Below are 21834 nucleotides of genomic sequence, written 5' to 3' on the forward strand. Positions count from 1 at the left end.
TTAATAAGGGGGCCCCCAGATCCCGGCCCCCCACCCTATGTGAATGAGTATGGGGTACATGGTACCCCTACCCATTCACCTAGGGGAAAAAAGCGTCAATAAAACAAACAGTACACAGGTTTTTTAAAATAATTTATTAGGCAGCTCCGGGATCTTCTTCCGACTTCGGGGGTCCTCTTCCGACTTCGGGGGTCTCTCCGCCGTCTCCTCCCGGTGTCCGCATCTTCTGCCGGCTCCTCCGCTATCTTCTGCAGCTCAATTGCTAGCGGTGGTCCGGACTTCTGCCTTCTTCTTTTCTTCCAAAGATGTTGACACGATGCTCTCTCCAGCTGGAATGGTCTCTGAACGCTCCGCAACGGACTTATATAGGCGGTGACCCCGCCCCCTTATGAGGTCACTGTCCCAGGGCATGCACCCGGTGACCACGCCTCCTAAAACGTCACAGACCCAGCATGCCCAGGGACTGTGAAGGCATAAGGGGGCGGGGTCACGGCCTATATAAGTCCCTTGCAGAGCGCACAGAAACCATTCTGGCTGGGGAGAGCGTCGTGTCAACATCTCTGGAAGAGAAGAGGGAAGAAGATGATCCAGAGGTCCGGACCACCGCTGGCAAAAGAGCGCCAGAAGATAGCGGTGGAGCTGGCAGAAGATGCGGACACCGGGAGAAGACGCCGGAGAGACCCCCGGAGTCGGAAGAAGATCCCGGAGCTGCCTAATAAATTATTTTAAATACCTGTGTACTGTGTTTTTTATTGACGCTTTTTTCCCTAGGTGAATGGGTAGGGGTACCATGTACCCCATACCTATTCACATAGGGTGGGGGGCCGGGATCTGGGGGCCCCCTTATTAAAGGGGGATCCCAGATTCCGATAAGCCCCCCGCCCGCAGACCCCGACAACCAACGGCCAGGGTTGTCGGGAAGAGGCCCTTGTCCTCATCAACATGGGGACAAGGTGCTTTGGGGTGGGGGGGGCCGCAGCGCGCCCCCCTCCCCCAAGGCACCAAACCCCCCATGTTGAGGGCATGCGGCCTGGTACGGTTCAGGAGGGGGGGGGCGCTCGCTCGTCCCCACCCCCATTCCTGTCTGGCCGGGCTGCGTGCTCGGATAAGGGTCTGGTATGGATTGGGGGGGACCCCCCACGCCGTTTTTTCGGCGTAGGGGGTTCTCCTCAAGGTCCATACCAGACCCAAGGGCCTGGTATGCCCCTGGAGGGGGAACCCATGCCGGATTTTTATTTAAAATTTGGCGCGGAGTTCCCCTCAAGATCATTTGAGCACAAGTCGCATGCCGAAGTCGGATCATGCGAGACGGCGATCCGACTTCAATGATAGTCAATAGGCTGAAGTCGGATCAAAGTCGGATCCAAGTAGTACAGGGAGTACGCTCTGAAGTCGGAGCGACTTCAGTAGTGTCTATTAAGACGCTCCCATGCACTGTAATGTGAATCTCTTTCTGGGGCGACTTGGGGCGACTTGAGGGCTTACAAGTCGGATCCCAAGTCGCGGTAGTGTGAACCGAGCCTCACATTACAGTGCATGGGAGCGTCTTAATAGACACTACTGAAGTCGCTCCGACTTCAGAGCGTACTCCCTGTACTACTTGGATCCGACTTTGATCCGACTTCAGCCTATTGACTATCATTGAAGTCGGATCGCCGTCTCGCATGATCCGACTTCGGCATGCGACTTGTGCTCAAATGATCTTGAGGGGAACTCCGCGCCAAATTTTAAATAAAAATCCGGCATGGGTTCCCCCTCCAGGGGCATACCAGGCCCTTGGGTCTGGTATGGACCTTGAGGAGAACCCCCTACGCCGAAAAAACGGCGTGGGGGGTCCCCCCCAATCCATACCAGACCCTTATCCGAGCACGCAGCCCGGCCGGACAGGAATGGGGGTGGGGACGAGCGAGCGCCCCCACCCTCCTGAACCGTACCAGGCCGCATGCCCTCAACATGGGGGGTTTGGTGCCTTGGGGGAGGGGGGCGCGCTGCGGCCCCCCCCACCCCAAAGCACCTTGTCCCCATGTTGATGAGGACAAGGGCCTCTTCCCGACAACCCTGGCCGTTGGTTGTCGGGGTCTGCGGACGGGGGGCTTATCGGAATCTGGGAGCCCCCTTTAATAAAGGGGGCCCCAGATCCCGGCCCCCCACCCTATGTGAATAGGTATGGGGTACATGGTACCCCTACCCATTCACCTAGGGAAAAAAGCGTCAATAAAAAACACAGTACACAGGTATTTAAAATAATTTATTAGGCAGCTCCGGGATCTTCTTCCGACTCCGGGGGTCTCTCCGGCGTCTTCTCCCGGTGTCCGCATCTTCTGCCGGCTCCACCGCTATCTTCTGGCGCTCTTTTGCCAGCGGTGGTCCGGACCTCTGGATCATCTTCTTCCCTCTTCTCTTCCAGAGATGTTGACACGACGCTCTCCCCAGCCAGAATGGTTTCTGTGCGCTCTGCAAGGGACTTATATAGGCCGTGACCCCGCCCCCTTATGCCGTCACAGTCCCTGGGCATGCTGGGTCTGTGACGTTTTAGGAGGCGTGGTCACCGGGTGATGACCACGCCCCCTTATGACGGCACAGCCCCAGCATGCCCTGGGACAGTGACCTCATAAGGGGGCGGGGTCACCGCCTATATAAGTCCGTTGCGGAGCGTTCAGAGACCATTCCAGCTGGAGAGAGCATCGTGTCAACATCTTTGGAAGAAAAGAAGAAGGCAGAAGTCCGGACCACCGCTAGCAATTGAGCTGCAGAAGATAGCGGAGGAGCCGGCAGAAGATGCGGACACCGGGAGGAGACGGCGGAGAGACCCCCGAAGTCGGAAGAGGACCCCCGAAGTCGGAAGAAGATCCCGGAGCTGCCTAATAAATTATTTTAAAAAAACCTGTGTACTGTTTGTTTTATTGACGCTTTTTTCCCCTAGGTGAATGGGTAGGGGTACCATGTACCCCATACTCATTCACATAGGGTGGGGGGCCGGGATCTGGGGGCCCCCTTATTAAAGGGGGCTCCCAGATTCCGATAAGCCCCCCGCCCGCAGACCCCGACAACCAACGGCCAGGGTTGTCGGGAAGAGGCCCTTGTCCTCATCAACATGGGGACAAGGTGCTTTGGGGTGGGGGGGGCCGCAGCGCGCCCCCCTCCCCCAAGGCACCAACCCCCCCATGTTGAGGGCATGCGGCCTGGTACGGCTCAGGAGGGGGGGGGCGCTCGCTCGTCCCCACCCCCATTCCTGTCCGGCCGGGCTGCGTGCTCGGATAAGGGTCTGGTATGGATTGGGGGGACCCCCCACGCCGTCCTTTCGGCGTAGGGGGGTTCCCCTCAAGATCCATACCGGACCCAAGGGCCTGGTATGCCCCTGGGGGGGGGAACCCATGCCGGATTTTTATTTAAAATTTGGCGCGGAGTTCCCCCTAAAGATTCATACCAAACACAGTGGCGGGGATCCAAGTCGGATCCCCGTTCATTGAAAGTCGGATCCACAAGTCGTGTTGAAGTCGGGTTAAAGTCGCGTTGCAAAGTCGCGTTGAAGTCGTGTTGCCCCTGTGTGAATCGAGCCTGAATCTCTTTCTGGGGCGACTTGGGGCGACTTGAGGGCTTACAAGTCGGATCCCAAGTCGCGGTAGTGTGAACCGAGCCTCAAGGTGCTCATCAGATATTTTGTTTCTAATTTTGCTCTTCGTGTGTTTCAATCTTTGAAAATAGTTGCTCACAAATATAGTTGCTGCTGAAAACTGATGAAATGAAAAAGGTATGATTGTGAAGAGTGGGGTGTTTTTCTTTGGGAAGATAAAACATAAAAGTCCAGTAAAAGGACACTGTCACATTTTTCTTCGGCCACATGTGTGTAAATGCATTTTTACAAAAATATTCCAAAAATAAACGTTTTTAAGTTTGCGAATTTGTGTTGGGCCACAGGTTGGACCCCCCTGCCTTATTGTGATGTGAGATAAAGGGAGCCAAAGATCCCCTCATTTAATTGGTGAGGAAACAAAAAGTATTTGCAGGTCTCACTTCTATCACAAATATGAATAAACAAGGGGTATGGATAGTGGGCGGAGCCATGCAAGTCATCATTCTCTGCCCCCCCGGCCAACTGCATATTCAGAACATATAGTACAGATACAGTCTAAAGCTGGCCATACATGTAACAATCTGATCCTAAGATTCTTCACATAATCAAACAGTTAATTAAATCTTTAAAGTATCAAAAAGACACATATAGATTTATTAAAACTGGTGCATTCAGAATCTGGTGCAGCTGTGCATGATAGCCAATCAGCTTCTAACTTCAGCTTGTTCAATAAGGCCCCTTTCACACGGGGCGGACTGCGGCTGTTATCTGCTTGCTCAGCAGGGGATCTCTCCACTGATCCCTGCTGAGCAGGCGAATGACAGGTCCGTGTCCAGTACGCCTATGCAGAGCAGACAGACCACTCTCTTCTATGAGCCACCAGATGTAAATGGACTTCCTGTCCGTTACACCCGACTGCCATCCGATCCGCCAGACGGATGGCGAACGTATCCTCATCCATCTGTTATTGGCGGATCAGATTGGATGTAGGTGGGTGTAACACACCGCTCCATAGAGAAAAATGAAGGTTCCGATCGGGTCCGCCTGAAAAACTGACAGGCTGACCTGATCGGAACGTCCGTGTGAAAGGGGCCTTAAGCTTGGGCAATAAAACCTAGAAGCTGATTGGTTCCTATGCAAAGTTGCACCAGATTTTGAACTCTTCAGTTTTAGGAAATCTACCCCATACTGTATCATTGATCAATTTGGAGCACTTTCACACTGGGGCGGGTGTCGGCGGTAAAGCAACGCTTTCTTTAGCTGTGCTTTACTGTCGTTTTTGTGGTGCTTTTCGGCCTCTAACGGGGCGCTTTTGACGGCCTGGAGCTGCCTATTGATTTCAATGGACAAGGGCGCTTTAGGAGCTCCTACAGTGCCTCAAAGATGTGGCTTGCTGGACTTTTTTTAGCGTCCTGCAAGCGCACCGCTCCAGTGTGAAAGCACTCGGGCTTTCACTGGAGTGAGAGGAGAGGCGCTTTATAGCCGCTATTTTTAGCGCTATAGCGCCTGTAAAGGGCCTCAGTGTGAAAGCAGCCTTAGGAAAAAACTGCTGATTACATTGAAATTGTTCTGATTAGTCTGGATGGAAAATCTGATCAGAGGAAAGTAGATCAATAGGGTCACCCCACCCCTGTATTTTTCTCCTGGACAGTAAATTTGTCTACAATTTTATAAGTGAGCACACAAAAGTCAATCACAAAAAAGTGCACAGAGTGTACACATGGTCCTCCTCCGAAGATAAAGGACCTTGGCCCTGATTCCCTGGGGCCTCCTGATGGGGACTGGGGGCATTCATGATCCACCCAGCCCATTCTTCAGGCAAGGTCCACCCAAGTACTAGGTGGGGCTCGCCCGAAAGGAGACCTTATGTGAGGGGAAGAATCTGACCATAAGACCATGAGCCTTCCCCTCCAAGACTGTCATGGCAAGTCAAAGGACCTACACCCTACTAATCGGCAGTGAGCAAAGTGCATACTGTTCTGAACAATAAACAAAATAAGTGCTGAGGATACCAAAGTGCCAGGCTATGGCGGGTAAAGGTTTCTTATCACTTCCTCTTGCAGTTATGGGACAGGAAGTGAAGAAAATTTCCCTAATGGGTCATAGATGGCAGAAAAAATCTGACAGGGGTTATAACCCTCCCTTACTGTATACAACATTTTAAAAAAGTTTAGGCTTTAGTTCTACTTTAATGACAACTACAGATTTAAAATATTGAAAATGTCTTTTGAAATGATGTTAAAGGCAAAACCTTTTTTAGTTTTGGATAGAGTGGAGCAGGATTCGACCCCCTGTCAAGTTTTTATTGCTGTCTGTGTCCCCGCTAGGGAGATTCAGCCTCTCTATTTGTCCTGTTTACCATTATCATCTAAAGTGAAAGTAAAAGAGAATCCCAAATTGTGGGTTGACATCAGAACAGAAATAGAGGGGAAATCTACCAATGGGGACACAGCTGATCACAGATCGGGGTAAAAGGTCAATCACAGTGTCCCTTTACCATGTGGTCAGCTGTGTCCAATCACAGCATTTCACATGTAAACAAACTTGCCGGTTATTGGCATTCCTTTCCTCATGCACTGTCACAAGGGGAGGAGAGGAGAGTGGGTAACCAACAAGTGTGACAGGGGACATTTACACAGATAATCAGAGCCCTGATTATCAGTGTAGCCCCATTAGTGCCGTCTATCAGTGCTGCTTATTAATGCTTCCTCATCAGTGCCCATCAATGCTGCCTATCAGTGCCCATGACCCATCAGTGCCACTGCCCATCAGTGCCGCCTATCAGTGCTACATATTAGTGCAGCCTCATTAGTGCTACTTCATCAGTGCCGCCTATCAGTGCCCATTAGGGCTGCCTATCAGTGCCGCCTCATCAGGGCCCCTTCATCAGTGCCATTAGTTTGGCCTGTCAGTGCCCCCTCATCAGTACCCATTAGGGACGCCTCATCAGTGCCCATTAGGGACGCCTCATCAGTGCTTTTATAAGGTGGCCTCATCAGTGCCCTTTAGTGCAGCATATCAGTGTAGCCTCATTGGGAGCATCCTCATCAGTGCCCATTAGGGCGCCTCATCAGTGCCCATTAGGGCCACCTCATCAGTGCTTATTAAGGTGGCCTCATCAGTACCCTTTAGTGCAGCCTCATCAGTGCAGCATATCAGTGTAGCCTCATCGGTGCAGCCTCATTGGTGCGTCCTCATCAGTGCCCATTAGGGCGCCTCATTAGTGCAGCATATCAGTGTAGCCTCATCAGTGCAGCATATCAGTGTAGCCTCATCAGTGCAGCCTCATTGGTGCGTCCTCATCAGTGCCCATTAGGGCGCTTCATTAGTGCAGCCTCATCATTGCCGCATATTAGTGCCCATCAGTGCAGCCTCATCAGTGCCGCATATCAGTGCCCATCAGTACAGCCTCATCAGTGCCACATATCAGTGCTGCCTCCTAAGCTTTTGTTTAGCAAAAAATAAAAATCCCAGGGGTGATTAAATACCACCAAAGAAAGCTCTATAGGTCTCAAAAAAATGATAAAAATGTCATATGGGTCCAGTGTTGCAATTGTCATTCAAAGTGTGAGAGCGCTGAAAGCTGGCCTGGCCGGGAAAGGGGGTGGAAGTGTCCAGTATTGAAGTGGTTAATATGTAAAATCTTCTGTGAAATGTGATTGGTTGTCTTCCCATATGTGAGATTGTGATGATTGGATATAGGTACCCCCATCATTTCCCATCAGGAGCCCGATCACAGCTGAATGCACGGTGACAGCGCTGAGTGGAGGTGCGGTGTCAGGCAGTGTAGGGGTTAAGTAGAGGGGGGCTGAAGATCGGAGCAGAATCACCTCCTCCCGTGACGTCATCACAGTCTGTATACTGCCAGGCGCTGTCCGCACACACGGTGCTGAGCCATGTCCGCCAGTCCGGGATACAGCGAGGAGAAGGGGGGAAGCCTCGGGGAGCCCGAGTACGGCCAGGACCCGGCCAGCGGGGGGATCTTCAGCAGCGATTATAAGAGGTGAGAGCCGGCTGTGTGCCCGGAGAGGAGCCATTGTCAGGATGGATGGAGGGAGGGAGGGGGATGGGGTTATCGGAGAGCACAGAAGAGGGGGCAGGGAGAGCGCTACATCCAATCATGACACTCACATGTCACCTCTTCAAGGGGGACTCCACTCTCCATCATACCGAGCCTGCCATTGGACGGTCACCACCTCCATCATCACACACACAACATGGGCCTGAGGGTTACCAATACCTCCTCCATTAGAAGTATGAGGATCTCCATAGAAAGACATGGGCCTGATCAATACAGCAAGGATTCCTCCATTCTACACCAGTATGGGGCTGATATCTGTAATCAATGGGGCAATAATGAACAAAAGGTCTTTGTTATCAATTATCTGAAAAGACTTTCATAAAAATATATATATAAAACACAGGATCTAAACTAAAAGCCCACCTACACTATTGATCCCACCACCGTGCCAATGTGTATATAAAAAACAATAACTCAACAAAGCTGCCATTTTAAATGAAAAACAAACAAATAATAACACATCTATTGTAGTCAAACACATTTTACTGTGTTTACTTTTATTTGTTTTACTTACGGTAGATGTGTTATTATAAAAAATACATAAGTAAAATGTAAACAATCACTCATGGTGACCAGGTCCAGACTATGGCCTTTCATTCATTCTATACCAGTGATGTCGAACCTTGGCACACCAGATGTTTTGGAACTACATTTCCCATGATGCTCATGCACTCTGCAGTGTAGTTGAGCATCATGGGAAATGTAGTTCCAAAACATCTGGGGTGCCAAGGTACGCCATCACTGGTCTATAAAAATGCACCGCCATATTAATACGCGTTTTTTTTTTTTTTTCTGTTGCTATATACTGTGTATTAGAGCTGCGTGATTCTGGTCAAAATGAGAATCACAATTTTTTTGCTTAGAGTAAAAAGGTCTTGATTCTCGTGACGTAAAATCTTTCACATTATACAAAAAAAATTGGGCTAACTTTACTGGTTATTTATTTTTTTAGTTCATTAAAGTCATTTTTTCCAAAAAGATTGCATTTGAAAGACCACTACGCAAATGCAGTTTGACATAAAATATTGCAACAACCACCATTTTATTATCTAGGGTGTCTACTAAAAATATATATAATGTTTGGGGGTTCTTAGTAATTTTCTAGCAAAAAAAAATATTTTAACTTGAAACCAACAAATGTCAGAAAAAGATTTAGTGTTTAAGTGGTTAAACTTTCCTCATTTACACACAAATTGTTACAATGTTTATACATAAGTTCCACTGCTAAAGAATGTTGTGATACTTGGCAGACAGTCCGTTTTTTTTCTTCCTTTCTTTTGATGGCTTCAGAAGAGCAGAGAGAATTCTCTGCATAGAAAGAATCGGGAAATACTTTTGTCAAGATCGCAACGGGGAAAAAATTGCGATAACGATTCTTGACGATTAAGGCCTCATGCACACGAGACGCTGTTAAACTCGCGTTCAGAGGCAGTTGGACACTTTTTTCAACTGCCCCTGAACCCATTCAATGTTATCCTATGTGTCCATGTACACAGTCTCATTTTTTGGCGTTTTTAGGCAGTTGTGTTTAACCTCGTTTTTCCAGAAGCAAAAAAATGGGTTCAGATGCAAAAGTTTTTCAACGTTTCAGACGCCAAACGCGGCTAAACGCCGGTACTGCGTTTAGCCGCGTTTGCGTTTATAAGTGTTTTTAAAGGAACATTTTACGACCTGACTTTGGGGCCCCATATTTCGGGGCCACATGGAACCCCAAATTTGGCATGCAAACACAGTGGAACTGGCACTACAATATATCCAAATTTGGGGTTCCTAGCACCAAGTGGCCCCGAGATATGGGGCCCCAAAGTCGGGTCACAAAATGTCATTCTCTGCTGCAGAAAAGCGCTTGACATTTTGCAACCCGACTTTGGGGCCCCATATTTTGGGGCCACTTGGTACTAGGAACCCCAAATTTGGATATGTTGTAGTGCTAGTTCCACTGTGTTAGCACACCAAATTTGGGGTTCCTAGCACCAAGTGGCCCCAAAGTTGGGTCACAAAATGTCATTCTCTGCAGACGCTTCTAGACGCAAATGCGGCTAAACGCGGCATGCAAACGCGGCAAAACGGGCGTTTCTAAACGCCAGTTTCAGCTTTTAAAAACGTGTTCAGCAGAGTTTGCACCGGCATCTAGTGTGCATGAGGCCTAACGGTGCAGCTCTACTGTGTATATATATATATATATATATATATTATATAAAATATATATACGCACACACTGTATAACTTTATAAATTTTCTAGGACCCCTGCTCTCTCGTCACCTCCTCACCTCCATGACTTCTCCAGGGTCTCTCCCTCTGCTCTGAGCAGAGAGCCATGACTGTCAGTCACCGGATCTCTACTCTGCCCACTGGAGCCCGCGGCTGAGAAGCTGAGCCAGGTGCCAGTCAGGAATCTGGGTGGATCCCGACCTGACAGCTCTCACCCCGCTGTCAGCTGAAAATGGATGCCAGGGGTGCAGAACGAAGCGCACTCCTGTGATCCATAGAAGTAGAGCCAAAAAAGCTTTGCCCATTCTTCTCCTTTAATTCATTTCAGTGGCCAGACTAAAGTATTATTCTAGCCAACGAAAATAATTTGCACCTAAACTAAACGCGTTTACAAATATATGGCTTTAGGCGCATTTTCTCCTGCCACAAGAAAGGTGTTCAGAAGAGTGTGTACATGAGTGTACATGATGCCTTATTACTATAATAATAATATAAATAGCTCACAGTCCTTGTCCAATAATTATACAATATTCTGTATATACTTTTCATAACACAACTATGTCATTTTGTAGATTTATGATGATGTCATACATCATTTATACATATTAAACCATAAATGAATGTACTATATGTTGTAAACCGACACATAATAACATTGCAGCTCTGCAGTCAGTGAAGGGGAATATATTTTGTCCCACAGAATGTTACAAATTGGTTAACCACTTAAGGACCGAGCCTCGTTTTGAGATTTGGTGTTTACTGGTTTAAAACATTTTTTTTTTGCTAGAAAATTACTTAGAACCCCCAAACATTATATATATTTTTTCTAACACCCTAGAGAATAAAATGACGGTCGTTGCAATACTTTCTGTCACACCGTATTTGCGCAGCGGTCTTACAAGCGCACTGTTTTTGGAAAAAATACACTTTTTTGAATCAAAAAATAAGACAACAGTAAAGTTAGCCCAATTTTTTTTATATTGTGAAAGATGATGTTATGCAGAGTAAATTGATACCCAACATGTCACGCTTCAAAATTGCGCCCGCTTATGGAATGGCGACAAACTTTTACTCTTAAAAATCTCTATGTTTATAAAATTCTACAGGTTGCATGTTTTGAGTTACAGAGGAGGTCTAGGGCTAGAATTATTGCTCTCGCTCTACCGATCGCGGTGATGTGTGGTTTGAACACCGTTTACATTTCACATATGCGTTCACTTCTGCACGCGAGCTCGGCGGGACGATAGGTGGCACTTGTAGGCATTGATAGGTGGCACTCATGGGCTTTGATAGTTGGCACTGGTGGGCACTGTGGGCACTGTGGGCACTGTCAGGTGGCAATGGCAGGTGGCACTGGCAGGGGGTACTTGTGGCACATACGAGGCATTATTGCCTCTGCCTCTTCGGGACTGATGTCCCTTGCTGATGAGCCGGTGATCGGCTTTTTTTTTCTCCTCGCGCTGTCAGTGCTTTTGTTTTGATCATGTGATCAGCTGTCATTGGCTGACAGCTGATCACATTGTAAGGAGCCGGGACCGGCCCCTTTCTTGGATCGGTGATCACCCGAGTCTCAGTGACTCGGTGATCACAGCGCGCTACACGCAGATCGCGTGCACAGGAATTCAGGTCCGCGCTGTAGCTGTCATTCGGCTATAGCGCGGATGTCAACTGGTTAATAGAAAAAAAAGCATGACAGGACCTCTTAAATAGGAGATCTGGGGTCAAAAAGACCTGAGATCTCATATTTACACTAAAATGCAATAAAACATTTTTTTTAAAAATCGTTTGAAAAAATAAATTAAAAAAAGTCCCTTTAACCACTTCCGGACCGCCGCACGCCGATGTACGTCCCTCACTTTGAGGACGGATATCGATATGGCAGCCGGTAGCTGCCATAACCCCGGTATCCCCATGTTCGTCCGGCGGTCCGGTACAAGATAAAAGTGGTCACTGCGACGGATTCGCTGCAAGTTCACTTTTATCGGCGGCGGGAGAGGGCCCCCCCCCCACCGCCATCAGGTGCCCCCTGGCATTTACTGGAGCCGTCGGCAGCGTCTCCATGACACTGCAGGGCAGAAGTGACGTCAAAACGTCACTTCCACCCATAGCTCTTAAAGGGCCTTTTTTTTTTTCATTTTTTTAAATGACAATTTTTTTTTTTTTTTTTAATTGCATTTTAGTGTAAATATGTGATCTGAGGTCTTTTTGACCCCATATCTCATATTTAAAGTGGATGTAAACCCGAATTTTTTATTTATTTATTTATTTATTTATTTATTTATTTATTTTGTATATCATACTGTAGAGTATAAGATTCCCTATCATTTGAGCCCAGTCTTGCCACACAGAGTTAATCCATCTCTGAGCAATCCTCTTTTATTGTTCAGTGAGAAAAATCTTGACAAACTGACAAAAATTTTGTCAAATCCTCCCCCTTGCTGTGAGTGACAGGTGATTTACATATCTCGTGCACTAGCCTAAGACACAGGCATTATTTTTTAATTCCCTCCCCCACTCTTTTCTTCACCAGCTCTGCAAGGATTCCACCCCTCAGCATGATTTGGCATGCTGAAGTCATGTGGTTACTTTCCTGTCTTTTCACTGGATGTTAGAGATCATAGCAGAAGTTCAGTTAGAAATACACAGGAGAAAATACATATTGACAAGGGGAGTGTAGAGGTGGGCGGGGAGTCTACTGACATCACGACTCCACCCACCGAGCTCCAGACAACAGACCCACCCACAGAATCTGCAGTTTTTCAGCTCTCATAACAGACAGAGGGGAGACATTTGACAGGTAAAGATACATGCAGGAGGCATGTATATCCTTATAGATAACCCCTATGGCAGTAGTTTAGAAAGGATGACATTGGGTTTACATCCACTTTAAGAGGTCTTGTCATTCTTTTTTTCTATTACAAGGGATGTTTACATAAAAGTGACACAATTTTTTTGTAAAACAGTGTAAAAAGAAAAGGTAAAATAAATAAGAAAAAAAAATGTAAACGTGCCCCGTCCCGCCGAGCTCGCGTGCAGAAGCGAATGCATACGTGAGTAGCGCCCGCATATGAAAACAGTGTTCAAACCACACATGTGAGGTATTGCCGCAATCGGTAGAGCGAGAGCAATAATTCTAGCCCTAGACCTCCTCTGTAACGCAAAACATGCAACCTGTAGAATTTTTTTAATGTCGCCTATGGAGATTTTTAAGGGTAAAAGTTTGTCCATTCCACGAGCGGGCGCAATTTTGAAGCGTGACATGTTGGGTATCAATTTACTCAGCATAACATTATCTTTCACAATATCAAAAAAAATGGGCTAACTTTACTGTTGTCTTATTTTTTAATTAAAAAAAGTGTATTTTTTAAAAAAAAAGTGCACTTGTTAGACAGCTGCGCAAATACGGTGTGACAGAAAGTATTACAACGACCGCCATTTTATTCTCTAGGGTGTTAGAAAAAAATGTATAATGTTTGGGGGTTGTAAGTAATTTTCTAGCAAAGAAAAATGTTTTTAACTTGTAAACAACAAATCTAAAAAAGAGGCCCGGTCCTTAAGTGGTTAAGAGCTATGGGTGGACGTGACGTTTTGGCGCCACTTCCGCCCTGCAAAGCTATGGAGCCGGGTGGGGGCCATCTTCCCCTCACTCATCTCCATACCACACAGGGAGAGGATCTGATCGACTCCGCTGCTGCTGGCAGCTCTGGGAGGCGGCAGAGGGCACCGGAGCGTGGCAGGAGGGGGCCCTCTTCCGCCACTGATAAAAGTGATCTCGTGGCAAATATATCACTGTGACCACTTTTATCTGAAAGCCGACTGCCCGCTGAAGAAGTGGATACTGGGGTTATGGCAGCAAGCTGCTGCCATAACAACGATATTCCACTTCAAACAGCCGATGTATAACGGCGGCGGGCGGTCGGCAAGTGGTTAACATAAATTATTTCTGGATTATAATGAATGTATTCTAATAATAGCTCTGTTGCTACAATTAAACATAAGAAGAATCTATTGTACAATCACAGCCAGGTCTAGGTCACATGGGTGATAGCTCCTCTTCCTCTGTTGCTGCTCTAGTAATAGCAATCTCTTCTAAGACTTCAAGTATAACTAAAGGCCTTTTTTTGTTTGTTTTAGATAGGGAGGAGATGGATTAGAACACCTGTCAGTTTTTATTGCTCCCTGTGTTCCCATTAAGGAGATTCACCCTCTCTATTTGTCCTATTTACCATTATCATTGAAAGTGAAAGTAAAAGAAAATCCCACATTTTGGGTTGTCCCCAGAAAAGTAATAGAGGGGAAATCTTCCAATGGGGACACTAGTTCTGGTGACCTGGGGGTCCCCAAGAAATTCCTTAATTTGCAGGGATTTCCTCCCACTTCCTGTTTGGTTATGGGACAGGAAGTGAAGGGAAAACTCTGCAATGGGACACAGATGGTGAAAAAAAATCTGATAGGTGTTATAACCCTCCCTTGCTCTATCCAAAATGAAAAACAAAAGTTTTTCCCATAGTTCTATTTTCACTTACATTCAGGCTGCACTCACATCTGGGCGTTCTGAAAACACAGGTGGAAGCGCACATTTCTACCCACCCCCTCAGAAATGCAGCAAATTGCGTGATGCCCTTGCAGTGCCATTATCTATTAATGGCATTCCAAAAATGGTGCAATCATTTGTCACGCAACAAAGTGAGTGAAAAACACGCTAAAATACACTTCTCCAGATACACTTGCCTCAGTGCCAAAAATTTGGTGCATGAGCTTCTATGGCATTCATTGGGCTCGCATGGTAAAACGCGCAGAGCGATGGCATCGCCACTAAGTCTTCACACGTTATATGTACAAAACGTACATGTGGTTTTTGCATGTTTTCAGACTTGTGCATTTTTGTTTTATGCAATGGAAAGCTAGTTACTAGGATGAGGGGACAGTTCTTGGGTGGAAATTGGCACAGAAACGAATGTTAGATACATTTTTTTTACAATTGAAGTATTTTGTAGCCAAACACATCGTGCCCCAAAGAAGCTCCTGTAGTTTTTCTGAGCATTGAGTAACAGCAGGGCAGAAACTAGGTGGGGGCAGGTGAGCACGTGCCCCAGGCACAGCACTGAGGGGGGCACCGCAGCTGGTACCAATCCTCCTGCATCCCCACCTCTACTTCCCGCTAGCGGACCACATGTGGGGGACCATAAACGCACAGGATGGACCTGAGGAGAATGTGGGGGACCAGAGAAACACAGGGGGGACCAGAGAAGCATGTAAGGGACCAGAGGAGCATGTAAGGGACCAGAGGAGCATGTGGGGGACCAGAGAAACACAGGGGGGACCAGAGAAGCATGTAAGGGACCAGAGGAGCATGTAAGGGACCAGAGGAGCATGTGGGGGACCAGAGAAACACAGGGGGGACCAGAGAAGCATGTAAGGGACCAGAGGAGCATGCGAGGGACCAGAGGAGCACGGTGGTTCAGAAGAGCATGGGGGGGGGGACCATAGGACCAGGGGGGGGGAACCAGAGGAGCAAGGGGGGACCAGAGGAGCATGTGGGGGACCAGAGGTGAATGTGGGGGACCAGAGAAACACAGGGGGGACCAGAGAAGCATGTAAGGGACCAGAGGAGCATGCGGGGGACCAGAGGAGCACGGTGGTTCAGAAGAGCATGGGGGGGGACAAGAGGACCAGGGGGGGGGACCAGAGGAGCAAGGGGGGACCAGAGGAGCATGTGGGGGACCAAAGGAGCATGGGAGGAATAGAGGAGCAGGGGTGGAACAGAGGAGAATGTGGGGGACCAGAGGAGCATGGGGGTACAGAAGAGCATGGGGGGAATAGAGGAGCGGGGGTGGAACAGAGGAAAATGTGGGGGACCAGAGGAGCATGGGAGGAATAGAGGAGCAGGGGTGGAACAGAGGAGAATGTGGGGGACCAGAGGAGCATGGGGGTACAGAAGAGCATGGGGGGAATAGAGGAGCAGGGGTGGAACAGAGGAAAATGTGGGGGACCAGAGGAGCATGGGGGTACAGAAGAGCATGGGGGGAATAGAGGAGCAGGGGTGGAACAGAGGAGAATGTGGGGGACCAGAGGAGCAGGGGGTACCAGAGGAGCACGGGGGTACAGAGGAGCATGGGGGGGATAGAGGAACAGGGGAAAACAGAGGAGCATGTGTGGTACCAGAGGAGCACTGGGGTACAGAAAAGCAGGGGGGCCAGAGGAGCATGGGGTGGATAGAGGAACAGGGGAAAACAGAGGAACATGGGAGGACCATAGGAGCACAGGGGGGAAACAGAGGAGCATGGGGGGTTAACAGAGGAACACGGGGGGAGGGGATAGACAGCTGTCTCAACAGCTATAGCCTGGGAGTTTCTCACTTTCCTGCCTAATCTTGTCCTGAAACTGATTCTTTGCCCTGGGTGAAAGAATGTCTAGCTTTGCCACTGAGCAAAAGCACATCACATAAAGTGATTCTAAAAGTTTTTTTTTTTTTAAATAATAACATGTCATTCTTACTTTCTCTGTTCAATTGTTTTGCATAGAGCAGCTTCCTCTTCTGGGGTCCCGCACTGGAACTCCTGGCTTCTCCCCTCTTCCGAGTGCACCCCATAGCTAGTTACTTGTTATAAGGGCACTTGTGCAGGCTCGATCCCGAGCCAGGGTGTGTGTGTCTATTGACACACACAGCGTGGCTTGGCCCCGCCCCCGCCCCCTCCTCACAGCCAATGGCTCCCACATGCTGTCTTCATGTCCTGTAAAGAGAGAGCAGCAATGCTTCTCCCAAGCACACCACTAGATGTGAATGGTTATAGAGCATAAAAAAGACAGGACTGCTCTGACTTAGCAAAGTCATACAGGAGCAGTTGAAGATTGTGATTAGATTGTGCCTGGAGGAAGATTCACACAGATACCTCCTCTATGCCTTGGCCTACTGAAATATAAAACATGTTATACTTACCTGCTCTGTGCGAGGGTATTGCAGTCCTCTTTTTCTGGGGTCCCCTGCTGGCACTCTCAGCTCCTCCTTTTCTCTGCGTGCCGCCATAGGAAGCCGCTTCCTATGGGGGCACACATGCAAGCTCGATCCCAAGCTGGGCTGTATGCATTTTTAGACACACACAACACAGCCCCGCTCCCTCCTCACAGGATTTGACAGACAGCAGCAAGGGCCAATGGCTCCCACTACTCTCAGTCAAGCTTGTGAGAGCCGGGAGAGAAGAACTGCATAGATGGGACAGCACTGGATCAATACAGGACTCAAGTATTTAGGATGGGGAGGGGAAGGGAAGGGGGGGGAAAGGAACAGCAACTGGAAAGTTTTTTTACCTCAGTACATAGAATGCATTAAGGTAAAAAAAAACCTTTTTGACTTTAGAACTACTTTAAAGTAACTAAAACTTAACTAAAGGCAAAACCGTTTTGTTTTAGATTAGAAAGGGATTAGAACCCCTGTCGGTTTTTATTGCCGAGAAAATCCCACATTTTGGGTTGACACCAGAACGGTAATAGAGGGGAAATGTTCCAATGGTGACACGAGTTCTGGTGACCTTGGTGACACAATGGGATTCCCTCACTTTGGAGGGATTTCCTCTCACTTCCTGTTTTGGCTATGGGACAGGAAGTGATATCTGGGAAAAATCTCCCCAATGGGATAAAAATGGCAAAAAAATCTGATAGGGGATATAACCCTCCCTTAGGCTCGGTTCACACACCTGCGACTTAGGATCCAACTTGTAAGACCAAATACACCATCTGTGATACGAAATTAGTGCATAAATAAATCCATGTATCTTTATGAGCTGTTCCAATTTGCTGTGACTTCAGAAAAGGTTCCTGCACTACTTTAATGTGACTTTGCTACGGCTTCAGTGCCAGAGAGTGTAAAAGTCGTATCAAAGTCGGACTCCAAAGTTGCAATGAAAATCGTGTGACTTTGGAGTTGGCTAGTGTGAACAAAAAAAACAAAAAAATGTGCCTTCAGTTACACTTTAACCACTTCCATACAGGGCATTTTCACCCCCTTCCTGCCCAAGCCAATTTTCAGCTTTCAGCGCTGTCGCACTTTGAATAACAATTGCGCGGTCATGCAACACTGTACCCAAATGAAATTTTTATCATTTTTTCCCCACTAATAGAGCTTTCTTTTGGTGGTATTTGATCACCTCTGCGTTTTTTATTTCTTGCGCTATAAACAAAACAAGAGTGACAAGTTTGAAAAAAAACACAATATTTTTTACTTTTTGCTATAATAAATATCCAATTTTTTTTTTTCCTCAGTTTAGGCCGATACATATTCTTCTACATATTTTTGGTAAAAAATAATCGCAATAAGCATATATTTATTGGTTTGCGCAAAAGTTATAGCGTCTACAAAAAAAGGGGATAGATTTATAGCATTTTTATTTATTTATTTATTTATTTACTAGTAATGGCGGCGATCTGCGATTTTTATCGTGACTGCGATATTGCGGCGGACACATCGGACACTTTTGACACATTTTTGGGACCGTTCACATTTATACAGCGATCCGTGCTATAAAAATGCATTGATTACTGTATAAATGTGACTGGCAATGAAGGGGTTAACCAGGAGGGGGCGCTGTAGGGGTTAATTATGTTCCTAAGGAGTGATTCTAACTGTGGGGGGGAGGGGACTCACAAGGGGAGGAGACCGATCGGTGTTCCACTGTACAAGGAACACACCATTGGTCTCCTCTCCTCTGACAGGACGTGGATCTGTGTGTTTACATACACACAGATCCACGGTCCTGCTCAGTTAACGGGCAATCGCGGGTGCCCGGTGGACATCGCGGCTGCCGGGCACACGCACCGGGACCTGAGTGATGCGGCGGGCGCGCACGCCCCCTGGCTGTTTTTCGACAAATCCCAGTCTACTCCTTAGCAACCAGCTCAGTGCGGTAAATTACTGCATTAAATAATGCGGTAATTACCGCTAAATCGAACAAATACCGCATTCGGTACCGATTTAGTGCATGCGTTATTTTACCATATTTTTTTTGCCGTTATTTAACTCTTAGTGAATCAACCCCAATGTGACACTTCTGACACTTATTTGGGAACCAGTGACACTAATACAGTGATCAGTGCTAAAAATATGCACTGTCACTGTACCAATGACACTAGCTGGAAGTTGTTAACATCAGGGCTGATCAAGGGATTAACTGTGTGCCTAACATGCTTGGTTACTGTGTGGGAGGTGCTTGTACTATGGGAAGGCAGAGATCCGTGTTCCTGCTTTGCAGAAACACAGGATCAATACCTTCCCTACTGACAGAACTGCAGTCTGCCTTGTTTACACCTTGTTTAGACCGCTGTTCTGCTTGTGCCCCAAACGATCGGCAGGTCCCTACGGACATCGAGTCTGCCGGACCCACCGATTGGCTCCCGATGTGTCCAATCACAGCGGGTCGTCGGGGGGTGCGTGTGCGCTCCCCAGACCCAGAAGTGCAGGATCCTGTACTAGGTACAGTCCGACAAGTAAACTGCCTGGGGCCCGGAACTACATGTCCCCGGCGTCGGGCGATAAGAATTGTACCTTCCTGCACCCGGTGCCAACAGTGATTGGGCTGACAAAAGCCCAGGCGCCAGGATGCAATTTCTTGTCGTCATGGTGACCTGGCACCTGGGATTCATCTCGCTCTGCCCTAGACAAAAACAAGCAGGTAACCCTTTCAGCCCCACTGCAAAGGAAGACTTTTACTTTTCCCAGAGTTGGGATTTAAAATAGGACCAGTTTGGTGTTAGATCCCCTGAAATGCAGTGTGCATGCCAATCATAAGCGCACAATGGGAGGCAAGATTTTGGGTAAGCATATATTTATTACAGGTATTTATATAGTGCTGATAATTTGCGCAGCACTTTACATATATAGTACATTCCCATCTCACATGCATACATACACATACTAGGGGCCAATTTAGGCAGGAACCAATTAACCTACCAGCATGTCTTTGGAGTGAACCTAAATGCATATCACAAAGGTTCTTGTAGTAGAACTCCACGTAAAACTATTAATTTTGGTTAGAGTGGAGAAAAGTTTATACTTTGCAAGGTTTTTATAGTTATGTGTCACCTTTGGTTGGATTTTCTTTCATTTCCTGTCCCAAAGACACCACAGGAAGTGCGTGGAAAACATGCTAGTAGATGGAAATCATGCTGTTGACAGTTGTCACTGTCCTTAGTGGAAGATATCCCTTGGGTGACAGCTGTAAGCCCAGGTTCACACTGAGCTGCGGAAATGAAGCCACATGATTTCACTCCCGCATGTCAGTCCCAATTTCGGACGTGATTTCAGAGACATCTTCACAGATGTCAATGTAAATCGCAGCTCAAAACTGCAAAAAGTAGTACAGAAACTACTTTTTTAAATCGGCACAGCGCCGCAGATGTGGCGTTGCACAGATTAGGACGGTGCCATTGACGGCAATTGCTGCCGATTTGACATGCGATTTGACAAATCACATGTCAAAATGCTCCAGTGTGAACCAGGGCTGAAATTTAGTATTTTTCCTTATTTTCTGTACTGAAGACCTTGTCCACCAGAACAAATACTGAGCCCACATCTCCCAATCAGGACACAGACAGCAGTAAAACCTGGGAGAGGTTCGCTTGCTCTGCACCTCCTGCATTCATAAAAAAACGTACCCTTGTGTTTTTTAGGTGAATGCAAGGCACTCTGTGATTAGAGGAGATGAGGATGAGTGTCACAATCTCCCCTCCTCCAATCACAGAACACCTTGCATTCACTAAATAGAATAGTTTCACGAATGGAGGAGCTCTTGAGTGACCCACAGTGCTCAGTGCTGGAACTACAAGTCTAAGCACCAGTGCCGAAAGGAGACTGCTGCCTGGGGAAAAAGTAAGGTATGTAAAAAAAAAACTGCAGCTGCTGAGAAGGGGCACACATGGCTAGAGCTAACCTATTTTTACTGCGCAAATGGCCAAAAAATACATTTTTGCCGTACTTCAGCTTTTACTGAATTACTTTTGTCATGTATCCTTGGCACATAATGGGGAGTGCTAACACTGCAGAAACTTGTCAAAGGAAGACTTTTCTCAAATGAACAAATTGAAGTCAAATTTATGAAAGAAAGTTTCTCCTTTATTAAAGCGGAGTTCCACTGGTTTTTGAGTTTAAACTAGCAGATGGGGATGGTGCTGCGCTGATTCCAAAAGGTATGTATAAATCAACTAAAGATAAAGTAAAGCAGCGTGCTACAGTGCTCAAACTCTGAATATATAACCAGCCCAGAAAGCCCGGGCATAGGGTGTATGTCCAGTGGGTGCAGTAGAATATAAAAATAAAGTGATATAAAGTTAAAATTGCAGACAAATATTCTCAAGGAGTGAACAAACCGTGTATCCAAATTTGTCAGTGGAAGGTGCCTGTACCGTCCCTACGCGTGGCGTCATGGGTCACGTGACTTCATCAGGGGCCGCGCGTAGGGACGGGACAGGCCCCTTCCACTGACAGAATTGTATGAGCTTGCCGCTCGTTGGATAGATGCACTTTGTGTCAGACACTGTGTGAGTACTATTGTTTATTAATAAAGCATACCTGTTTTACAAAAATTACTACACTATATGGCATCCCCTTCCTTTCTTGGCTGCCCTGCTCCTTGAGGATCTTAGGCATATAGAGACCCTGTCCAGGACCCAGGACCAACCCCCAGAGAAGCTGTGTTGAGCGGTGTTTTATTTATGCTGTAACCTCAGTATAATGAGGTAAGGGGCCACTACCTACTAATGTAGGATTACTGCATGGAGAGGACCCAGTAACCCTTTCTGGTCTACACACCTCACAAACCTCTACCCATTCAAGTGATTAGTCTATGAAGAACTTTTGCTGTTTTGCACTGATTTACTGACTGGCACCTTAAGAGCTGATGAGCCTTTGAAGATTTTTTACTTTATTTATTTGTTGCACGAGTCACTTTTTCTGGACTGTATGTATGTCTGTGTGTA

The 21834-nt window shown here is 47.2% G+C and overlaps 1 protein-coding gene across 6 annotated transcripts in view; it reads left to right on the top strand.

Moving 5' to 3' along the window:
• Positions 1–7279: 7279 nt before the first annotated feature.
• Positions 7280–21834, top strand: part of AP3B2 (adaptor related protein complex 3 subunit beta 2) — a 128647-nt gene continuing 114092 nt past the window's right edge. For 3 of the 6 annotated variants that reach the window (XM_073618957.1, XM_073618958.1, XM_073618956.1), the window contains exon 1: positions 7281–7577. In XM_073618957.1, the coding sequence (XP_073475058.1) occupies positions 7471–7577 (107 nt within the window). In that variant the 5' untranslated portion in view covers positions 7281–7470. Of the gene's footprint in view, positions 7578–21834 lie in introns of all 6 variants that reach the window. The other 3 variants (XM_073618954.1, XM_073618955.1, XM_073618960.1) reach the window with 2 other exon arrangements.

The sequence above is a fragment of the Aquarana catesbeiana genome, linkage group LG03 (genome assembly GCF_042186555.1).
Source record: "Aquarana catesbeiana isolate 2022-GZ linkage group LG03, ASM4218655v1, whole genome shotgun sequence".
Lineage (NCBI taxonomy): Eukaryota > Metazoa > Chordata > Amphibia > Anura > Ranidae > Aquarana > Aquarana catesbeiana.